General features: G+C 36.0%; 1 protein-coding gene across 9 annotated transcripts in view; it reads right to left on the bottom strand.

Moving 5' to 3' along the window:
* TOPAZ1 (testis and ovary specific TOPAZ 1) overlaps positions 1-11,289 on the bottom strand; it is a 60,895-nt gene that overhangs the window by 13,388 nt on the left and 36,218 nt on the right. For all 9 annotated transcript variants that reach the window (XM_055558241.1, XM_055558242.1, XM_055558244.1 and 6 more), the window contains 5 exons: positions 8,854-8,969; positions 5,473-5,539; positions 4,162-4,336; positions 3,342-3,442; positions 270-435 (listed from right to left, as the gene is read on the bottom strand). In XM_055558241.1, the coding sequence (XP_055414216.1) occupies positions 270-435; positions 3,342-3,442; positions 4,162-4,336; positions 5,473-5,539; positions 8,854-8,969 (625 nt within the window). The remainder of the gene's footprint in view (positions 1-269; positions 436-3,341; positions 3,443-4,161; positions 4,337-5,472; positions 5,540-8,853; positions 8,970-11,289) is intronic.

Below are 11,289 nucleotides of genomic sequence, written 5' to 3'. Positions count from 1 at the left end.
GGTTAACTGAGATAATCAGGTAAAGCATTTCTATGGTGCTGAGGCCAAAGTAACAACTAACTTCTCAACAAAGGTTCAAACAGTTTCTCTTTAAAGCTAGGTTAACATTCTCCTTTCATTTTACACAACAACCTTTCCTACCCACATGAACACTAGAGGCTTAGGCCAAATTATCACCCACCACTTAATATCAACTTGAGGTAATTACAAATCCAAGAATTTATAATAAGCTTACAAAATATTCCATGCTGGTATGTATCGAAACTTACCCCTTAATACCCAAATGGCACCATCTAGGCTTCCACTTTTTAGAAAAATTTCTGCTGCAATATTCACAATTTGACATCTTGATGCTAACTTCTCAGGCCCTATAAGTCCTTTTAAACTTGTAAAATGTATTTTTAATTCATATAGTTTATCTAAGACCTTCCTTCCCTAGAGTAAAAAAAAAAAGAACACTGATTGTTAATCATTTAGAATATTATAGAGATACAAAGTCACTGAAGATTATATAGAAGGTAATTATGCAATTTGAATCATTCGAGACTGATGGCTATCAAACTGCTTCAAGACGCTCTCCTTAAGCCCTTTCCAGCTCAGCCATGAAACGGAAAAGGAAGGGGAGCAAGCAGGACTTTGCCTCATTAACCACTGGGCATCCTTTCAGTGGATCTCCCTTCATCTGTTTTAGTCAGTGAGCTTCCTTTTTAAAGACCTCATTTGGCAAAAAGATTTCATGCCTTAAAGTGGAAAACTACCCATTATATGTTCTTGCTCTTCTTATGTTGATCACCCTGAGACCCAGGAGGGAGACTGAATGAAAAGATAACTTAATATAAAATTGAGAAAAAGAATGATAGTGGGGAAAAAAGGGGATAAGATTGTTGGCTTAAAATTGTTTTTCTGAGTCAATAGGCTAATAGTTTCACATAGTCTACATAAAGACTGTCTCTAGGGTAGACATTAGAAATTGGATATGTGTTATTATTTCTATTAGGGTCAGCAAAATTTTTCTATAAAAAGCCAGATAGAAAATGCTTTGGGCTTTGCAAGTCACATTTGGTCAGCTGCATATTCTTTTTGGTTGTTTTTAAATTTCTAAGCCTTTAAAAATGTAAGAAACATTCTTACATTTTTAAAGCTCATGAGTAGTATAAAAATAGGCTGTGGGCCAGATCTGGCTTTTAGTTTACAGACTCTTGTTTCATATTATATTATACGCTATTTTGAGTCAGGTCCATATTATGATGTCAAAGCACTTTCAATCTGACTGCATTAAATGAGTGCATTTTTCAAGGGATACCTTAAGTTTAATTCCAATGGTTTTACTTTATGTTCATAAAGGAAGCTTTATTAAAAATTTTCATTTACATTTCATTAAAAATTCAGCTAAGTAAGATAACAAATAAAATACTCATTCTGAATAAGATAGTGAACATTTAAAATTAAAATATAGGCACAAATTCACCAACCACTTATATCTTAAATAAAAACAACCAAATAAAATTAAAATATACTCTGAAATTAAAGCAGAATCATTCTGAGTTTTAAAAACAACTTCCCTACTAGGTAGTCCTCAAATTCTCAAGCATTAAATACCCAAGAAATTAATGCTATGATAGACCTTAAGCTAGACTGTGAGAAGGGGGACAAAGTACATTTTGTCCAGTCCAGGTGCTCTTGAAGAGCTTGGAAACTGGAGATCTTCTGTACAATGATTATTTTAAAATGTTCTTCTTTAAAAAAATTTTGAATTTTGTATATGTACATGAGTGACCATGTACATATTTAATGTCCTTAAATATTATTTCAATTGTGAAACAACCTCTTCATAAAAAAGAAGGAAGGGGGGAGGGAGATAGGAGGGAGGTTCAAAAGGGAGAGGATATATGTATACCTATGGCTGATTCATGTTGAGGTTTGACAGAAAACAACAAAATTCTATAAAGCAATTATCCGTCAATTAAAAAAACAAATTAAAAAAAAAAGAAATGGAAAAACTAGAGAATCGAAAGCGAGGAAACAACCTGCATTTGACTTCATAGAAATAAACCAGTATAAGAATTTTTTAAAAAAAGAAGGAATAAAAGTTATGTTTTAATAGTTGATTCAATAGCAACCTCACTCTCAACTATCCTACTCTCCATATCTCAGCACTTCTCTCCCTACTTTGGATTTTCCTGTCCTTTACTTCACTTTATTGAATCTCTCACTCTACCCGCACCTCAGGGAAGTATACCTCAGGTAGTACAATATGGTCTAGAGTTGCTATACTGCTTCTATGATGAGCTAAATCTCAAAGGTAGACATGAAGATACCAACAGTGTTCCAGGGAATCCTAGGAAGTAATTTTAAAGTAGTTCTATTAATTGTATCTTGGGCTCATCTTAAGAGAGGTCTTCAAAAACTGTAATAGTACCAATACTCAGGAGTTGGCAAAATATACTGAATTGACAGGTGCTTCAAGTAAAAATGATATTTAGCACAGCTTCTTAAGTATTCCCTATACTGAGATTCTTCTTAGTAGTCAGTCTCATGCCACCTCCTTTCCACATGTTCCTAATACACCACCTAAGTGAAGTGAAGTGAAAGTCGCTCAGTCGTGTCTGACTCTTTGCGACATCATGAACTATACAGTCCATAGAATTCTCCAGGCCAGAATACTGGAGTGGGTAGCCTTTCCTTCTCCAGGGGATCTTCCCCACCCAGGGATCGAACCCAGGTCTCCCGTATTGCAGGTGGATTCTTTACCAGCTAAGCCACAAGGGAAGCCCAAGAATACTGGAGAGGATAGCCTATCCCTTCTCCAGGGGATCTTCCCAACCCAGGAATTGAACTGGGGTCTCCTGTATTGCAGGTGGACTCTTTACTAATTGCTGCTGCTGCTGCTGCTAAGTCGCTTCAGTCGTGTCCAACTCTGTGCGACCCCGGAGACGGAAGCCCACCAGGCTCCCCTGTCCCTGGGATTCTCCAGGCAAGAACACTGGAGTGGATTGCCATTTCCTTCTCCAATGCATGAAAGTGAAAAGTGAAAGGGAAGTCTCTCAGTCGTGTCCAATTCTTCACGACCCCATGGACTGCAGCCTACCAGGCTCCTCTGTCCATGAGATTTTCCAGGCAAGAGTACTGGAGTGGGGTGCCATCGCCTTCTCTGCTTTACCAACTGAGCTATCAGGAAAACCCAAAATATCACCTAATAATTAATTTACTGTCTGAGGCTCAATTTGCCCCTGTAGTGATAATCAGCAAAATTTTAACATTCAGGGTTAACTTATATTCTATACAAAAATGTAAAATGAACACTCTACAGACCAAGCCCAAACAAAAATTTAGTGAAGTACCTTGGACCACTGCAACAGCTTGTGATAGAAGTACACAGCACTGATTCCGATTCTTCCCAGCAAAGTTTTATCTACTTCACTATTCTGCAGATCTTTGCTAACTGAAACACAAAGTAGATACACGGAAGAAAATGAAATAGTCACTTTGAATGATGGAAAAGGCAAATTTAATATGGAATTAGTGATACTACCACAAAGACCAGGTGTCAGCAAACTACAGCTCATGGGCCGAATCTGGCCCGTGGCCCGTTTCTGTATAGCCTGTGAGCTTCTAAGAACAGTTTTTATTTTTAAAGGGTTGTTTGAAAAGAACACTATGTGACACAGATCATATGCTGTGTGTGCAACACCTAAAATATTTACTATCTGCTCCTTTACAGAGTTTGCCAACCCTGATAGAGAATATAGCAGTGAAGGGCTCACACACACACACACAGAAAAGTCTCAAAAACACATGAATTTTATTGACTTGCAACAGTGAAGATAGTAACAATGATCTCAAAATTCAGATTCTCCACTATAATTTGCTAGCAATAGTTTTACCAATCTGAATGAAAAGAAAAATAAGAACATGAAACATGTGATATACTGACCTTTTATCACTTTTTTATCATTATAATCTAAATTAATAATAAATAGATGGAAAAATTTATAAAGAAGAAATAGTATCTAAATCCTGCAATATTAATTTATCTTCAACATGGAGACTATTAGGAGCTTTATATGTTTTGAACACTGTCCCAGTCAATCTATCAATCAGTAAGAAAGAACACTGTATCACCCTAACATGCAGTACTCTGACCAAAACAGCAACATTTACCTGTTTCAGCAAATTCACAAAATGGAACACCTGGTTGCTCTTCTTTACAGTCTTTTGTTAGTGTTTCAGCAATACAAGCACAAAACCTCTGGAAATCTGCAAATTTTTCACAGCTCATTTTTATGTTAAGGTATACATTTCCCAATTTGGTCCAGTCACCTTTTTCTTTACAATGCTATGAGAATTATTCAAAACAAAACAAAAAATGTAAGCTGTTATTTATGCAAACATATTATGGGGCAGGCACATGTAGGCATTACAGAAATTAATAAGACATGATCTCTGCAAATCTTATATAAGCTTCCTGGCAAGTGTTATAATAGCAGTAACATGTTACTGTACAATTTGCTTTTCTGACCATGGCAAAGCCTATAAAAGTTTCAGATGTCAACGTACACTTGTTTTAATTATTTAGTTCCTAATGTCCTTAATGACATCATCCCCAAACCTGGAATACACAGTGGAGATAGATTTTTGGAGAAGAGATGACTAGCAGCACGATTTGAGCTGCCTCCACAGTAATACATTATTTTATTACTGTTAGAGATTGCATTTTACGATTATTTGGCCATTTGTGATTTGGGGACCATACACAATTTTGGGCATTACACTTCTTCTACAAAAGGACCAAGAAAGTAAATTTCAGTAAACTTACTATGTTTCTATTATTTTCTAAAGTAAAAGTTTTCTATACCAACAAAATATACTGTTTCAAGGATATAAATATTAATTTAGACTAGATCAACAATTACTAGAATGAGTATAAAAATGATCTTCAATTAAAAAGTCAAGTCATCCTGAAAGTCCTCTATTTCTTATTCAGACTTTAAATGCTTGGAGAGCACACAGTGACCATGGCTTTGCCCTGTCAGGTCACATACTGTCCATTTAATATGATCACCCATGGATCATGACAAGAAAGCCAACTCACTCATGCACTGAAGGAGTCTACCTAGTTATAAGAATTAAAAGCCAAGCTATAGATTACTATAGCCTAACATACGTTAATTTTAAACTGAACAACTATGTCTAGAATGATTTTTAGAATAGGTCAAACTCTAGAAATTATGTTTGCAGTTGAAAGGATTAACTTGTAAGAAATTAAACTTCTTTTCCTTCTCTTCTCTGTGAAACAGCTGCATTTGTAAACCTTTTTCTAAAATTGGGTTACTATTCAAAGTTTCTTTGTTGTTACTGGTTTTCAGAGTTCCCAGCTATGTATTTAAAAGATAAGCATCAATGGCAACTCACTCCAGTATTCTTGCCACCAACCCTCCCCCAAAAATAAATAAATAAAAGATAAGCATGTACCTCTATTTCATTCAAGGCTGCCTCTAAGTCACATTTCCAGTTCTTTTTAAATTGCCTCATGTGTAACCTTTAACAACAGAAAAGGGCTAATTACGTTCACTCCCCCAAAGTCAATATTGCTCCTAATTCATTTGTTAACTTATACCTAAAAGACTGGAGAAAGAGAGAGTAATATGCTATAAAAATTCTTTAGTGCTAAATAAAATGGTAATTGCAGTTACCTTACTTAAACTATTTCCTCCTGAACCACAGGCAATGAGAAGGAAAAACAATTTCATATGAAACCGTACTTTCACCCAACTTGAAGACAGAGAATGTCAAAGCTTCAAAATAATTGTGAATACAAAGAGGAAAAAAAAAAAGGCAAAACCAATCCTAGCACTTGCTCTCTGCGGCTCTCACTCCACCCTCACTGCTCCAGAAGGACATGAGGCAAGCAAACACTAACCACAACAAACCAAAGCAAGCAAACCAAAAGTATCTGTAGGGGAGAACCATAGCAGGAAACTAGCAGAAGGACCTAACAGTGACTAAAAATTACCATTACAAAGTCCACACCAAGCTTGAAAATGCTAAGTAGAAAACGTGGGTAGATGAGAACATAAATGACACAGAAGGAATTTATAAGTGTGTGTGATCTGAACAAAGCAAATGTGAAATGCATAGATAGCTTCAGGGAGAGGGAAAAAAAAAAAAATGAAAGACGTAGGCTTTGGCAACTGGGAAGAGAAGAAAAGGTGCAAAGAGCAGGGTGCCAATAAACTAATAACACTGTAGAAGAGCCAACTAGGGGGTCAATTTTGGTAATTAGTCCCAATGTTTCATAAACTATTCCAGAGCATTAAAAAGGAAGGACAAGTTCCTAACTTTTATCCATTCATCTGCTGATGGTCACTTAGGTTGTTTCCGCTGTCTTGGCTATTATAAACGGTGTTCCATGAACACTGTGGTGCACATATCTTTTCAAATTAGAGGTTTCATCTTTTCTGGATTAATGCCCAGGGATAGCACTGCTGATCATATGGCAACTCTATTTTTGGCTTCTTAAGGAATCTCTACACTAGACTCCACAGTGGCTGCAAGAATTTCCATTCTCTCCAACAGCGTAGGGGGGCACCCTGTTCTTCACGCCCTCTCTAGCATTTATTGTTTGTAGACTTTCTGATGATGGCCATCGTGACTGGTGTGAGGTGGTACCTCACTGCAGATTTGCATGTCTCTGATGATCAGCAATATTGGACATCTTTTCATGTGGGCCATCTATATGTCTTCTTTGGAGAAATGGCTAATTAGGTCTTCTGTCATTTATTGACTGGGTGGGTTTTTTTTTTTTTTTTTGGTGTTTTTTTGGTATTGAGTTATATGATCTGTTTATATACTTTGGAAATTAAGCCCTTGTTGGATGCCTCATTCTACAAATATTTTCCCCCAGTCTGTAAGTTGTCTTTCATTTTGTTCATGGTTTCCTTTGTTGTACAAAAGTTTTTAAGTCTGATTAGGTCTCATTTGTTTATTTTTGTTTTTATTTCTTTTGCCTTGGAAGACTGGTCTAAGCAAATATTGCTACATTTTATGTCAGAAAATGTTTTGCCTATGTTTTCTTCAAAGATTTTTACAGTGTCATGTCTTATATTTAGGTCTTTGAATCTTTTTGAGTTTATTTTTGTACATTTTGTGAGGTAATGTTCTAACTTCACTGATTTACATGAAGCTGTCCAACTTTCTCAACACCACTTGCTGAAGAGACTGTCTTTTCTCCATTGAATATTCTTGACTCCTTCACTGAAGATTCTTTTGTGATTCTATATAAATTTTAGGATTATTTGTTCTAGTTCTGTGAAAAGTGTCATGGTTAACTTGATTGACAACGCATTAAATCTAGATTGCTTTGGGTAGTATGGCTATTTTAACAATATTAATTTTTCCAATCCAAGATTAGTAGTATTGTTTTAAATTGCAAAATATTGGGGACAACTTAAATACCCACACATTGACTGAATAACCAGAAGTACGTTCAAACAATGGAGTACGTTTGTCTTTATTAAAAAACAACAAATTTCTCTCCAAACTGATTTAGACTGATCTCCAGGATATACTGTTTGAGTGAAAAGAGCAAATTTGAAATTCGTTATATGCTACACTGTGTATAACAAAGAAGTTGGTATAAGAAAATATATAAATATCTGCTCATTATAAGAGGATAACCCCCAAAACTGAAAGATTGGTTACCTCTAGTATGTAGGTGGAAAAGGGGTGAAGAGGAGGGGGAAACAGAAATGGTAGAGTAGGGATAAGGGGGAGCAACATTTCTCATCGTATCTGTTTATACTGATGGTTACAACCAACAGTAGTATTTCACATACTTTCCCAAATCAAACAGACTACGATGTGGGATAACTGAAAATATACTACAAACAGTAATAAATCAATCTAAATGCTCTATAAATGAATAATCACACTGAATGGGTATGGGGGAAAAAAGGGAACGGATAAAACGGCACTAGAGCAAATTCACAGGGGCTCCTCAGGTAATTTTGATATTTTCACGACATCTGTCAGACACCCTCAAACTACTATTAATTTGTTTGGATCTAACCTCTTAATAAATGCTACTGTTAATGTATTTCTTTTGGCCTCTGGATACTAGTGTGGAAACTTCTGTATTAGAGGATTATGAGAAATGAAATAAATGTGGAAGTGCCTCTGAAGGAACTTTCTGGGCTTTCTCAAGGAGTTTTCTGGTTGGCATCATTTGCACTTTATCAAATCTGCCTTTGTTAAAATGTTATGGTTCATTTAAACACCTAAAATTTGTATACTTTTCTCTATGTATGTGACACTTTAATACAATTTTTATCAAAGTCATGGCTTTCCTTTTTCTCAATACAAGTATGTTATGCTACTACCCTTGTAATTATTATAGGTTTTTTTTTTTTTTTTTTTTTTTTTAAGGCCTTTTGAGGCTCATAAGCGAAACAGAGAAAGCAAACAAGTCAGAGAAAGAATGAAGTAGAGACCTTAAAATATTTTACCTAGTTAACATGACAAGAAGTGAGTGAAAGAGAAAGAAGGATTAAAGTAATTTGAATACATGTAAGAGAGTGCATTAAGTAGAATTAAGTAAGTTGTAAAACAGAGCAAGAGAGTCTTTACATTTGATCTGCCAGGTAGCGAGATGAAATCAGGTGATGAAAAAGATTTGGTGAGGCTGGCCAGGAGGGTTAGCTAGAGGCAGATGATGACAACGTGACCAGGCCATAGCCAAGAGGGCGAGAAGGACTTTGGTGGGCATATGAAGAATGATAAGTACTTTGTCTTCATCCTTTTTAAGTCCCCACCAAAATACATATATTTTAGTCCTAATTATAGTGGTTTTCTTACCTGGATTTCATTTCCAGAACTGCAGTTATTTCTTGCTTGGAAGCCTGTACTTGGTATAAAAGCTTAACAATATAGTTAAAGTGTTCTGGGTCAAGTACCATCCCAGCTTCAATGAGCTGTGGAAGAGGGTAAACAGTAGTCATTCTTTTAAAAATGTGAAACCAATGTGTGTGGGAAAAACTAAGAGACTGATGGAAGAAGTGAAACATGGAGACAGAATTAAAATTCATTAAAAAATCTGAAGCATATTTTTCTTCAAATATTTGAGAACCACCATAAGACACCTTACATCAAGAATTTAAAGCAAAAATGAAAATAATACTTCTGAATTTAAACTTGAACATTAGTCCTTTTCTTCAAGTTATGTCAACTACTTTATCAATAGAACCTCTTGCTTGGTACTAATTCTGTCTTTTATTAAGTATAGCACTGTTGTTATACTGTATACCTGATGATAAAATCCCTGAGACATAACAAGTTGAGGTTTTCTACAATGACTTTAGGTGATCAGTAATTTCTTCTTTTTTTTAAAAAAAAATTATCTATCTTCAATTTTACTGTGCTATATCAATAACTGACATACAGCAACTATATAAGTTTCAGGTATACAGCATAATGATTTGATTTACATATATCATGAAAAGATTACAATAATTTTAGTGAACATCTACCACCTCATATACACACAAAATAAAAGAAAAAGGAAAAAATTTTTCCTTGTGTTAAAAACTCTTAGGATTTACTCTCTTACCAACTTTCATATATAACATACAGCAGTGTTAATTATATTCATCATGTTGTATAATACATAGGGATTCCCTGTGGCTCAGTCAGTAAAGAATCTGCTTGCCATGCAGGAGACCCCGCTTTGATCCCTGGGTTGGGAAGTTCCCCTGGAGAAGGGAATGGCAACCCTCTCCAAAATTTGTGCCTTGAGAATTCCATGGACAGAGGAACCAAGTGGGCTGAAGTCCATGGGGTCACAAAGGGTCCGACACGACTGAGTGACACACACACAGTTCTTATTTCTCTTATAACTGGAAGTTTGTACCTTTTACCACCTTCGTCCAATTTCCAATTTCCTTTATGCTTCTGGTAACCAGAAACCTTATTTCCTTTTTTGCAAGTTTGTTTTTTGAAGTATAATTAACTTATAACACGATGTTAGTTACTGGTGCACAACATGGTGATTTGACATTTCTATACATTACAAAATGATAACCATGATAAGTTTAGTTACCATCTGTCACCATACAAAGATATTACATTATTACTAACTATACCATGCCATACATTTCATCCCTGTTACTCAATTCTTATGTAACTGGACGTTTGAGTAATTCCTGATTCAAAAAATTTCCAGGCAAGTAATTTTGTCAAGTTTTGTAATGTGAAACTAGAGGTATTCACTGAAATATCTGTTCATCTGCTAAAATGGTTCCAATGCTGCTTCCTAAAGAGAATGGGCGGGAAGTGGGGTGTTTTCCTGCTACAGGCCTACTCTGAAATGAAATGCTGAGTAGTACCAAATACTAAGAAATATTCAACAACAGTAAAAATTTTAATATACTTTAAAAAATGTAAAAAGAGATGTGGTTTTGATTCCTGTGTCTTCAGGATCCCCTGAAGCAGGAAATGGCCACCCTCTCCCGTATTCTTGCCTGGAGAATTCCATGGACAGAGGAGCCTGGTAGGCTACAGTCCATGGGGTCACAAAGAGTTGGACATGACTTAGTGACCACCACTTAGTAAACAACCACCACCACCATATTCTTATCCATCTACCATGTTTGGTAACAGTGTCCTATTTATACATCGATTTGTGTACTTATTTTTGTTATATATGACCTCAAATCTTTTTGAAAAAGAAAATTTTCTTCAATCATTCTTAAGAAGTAGAGATGAGGATGGTTCATGAATTTGTAAGAAGTCACCTGGCATGCTTGCTGCTGCTGCTAAGTCACTTCAGTCATGTCCGACTCTGTGCGACCCCATAGACAGCAGCCCACCAGGCTCCCCCGTCACTGGGATTCTCCAGGCAAGAACACTGGAGTGGGTTGCCATTTCCTTCTCCAATGCATGAAAGTGAAAAGTGAAAGTGAAGTTGCTCAGTCGTGTCCAACTCTTCGTGACCCCATGGACTGCAGCCTACCAGGCTCCTCTGTCCATGGGATTTTCCAGGCAAGAGTACTGGAGTGGGTTGCCATTGCCTTCTTCAACCTGGCATGCTTAGAACTATTCAATTAAGGGCAAGGCCTGTTAGTCACTGGAGTCTGTTACTAAGTCCTACTTCAGGAGAAAAAGAACATTTCTGAAAATATAATTCTTTGGTATAAAAAATGTGAGTTAAAGGCAACTTAAGAGTAAGCAGAAATAAAAAAAAAAAAAAGAGTAAGCAGAAATCACTATTTTATTGGTTATTCACTATTAGAGAAT

Source organism: Bubalus kerabau, chromosome 20 (assembly GCF_029407905.1).
Source record: "Bubalus kerabau isolate K-KA32 ecotype Philippines breed swamp buffalo chromosome 20, PCC_UOA_SB_1v2, whole genome shotgun sequence".
In the NCBI taxonomy this organism is placed as follows: Eukaryota; Metazoa; Chordata; class Mammalia; order Artiodactyla; family Bovidae; genus Bubalus; species Bubalus kerabau.
The sequence above is the reverse complement of the archived record's forward strand: the minus strand, read 5'-3'. Positions and strand labels throughout refer to the sequence as shown.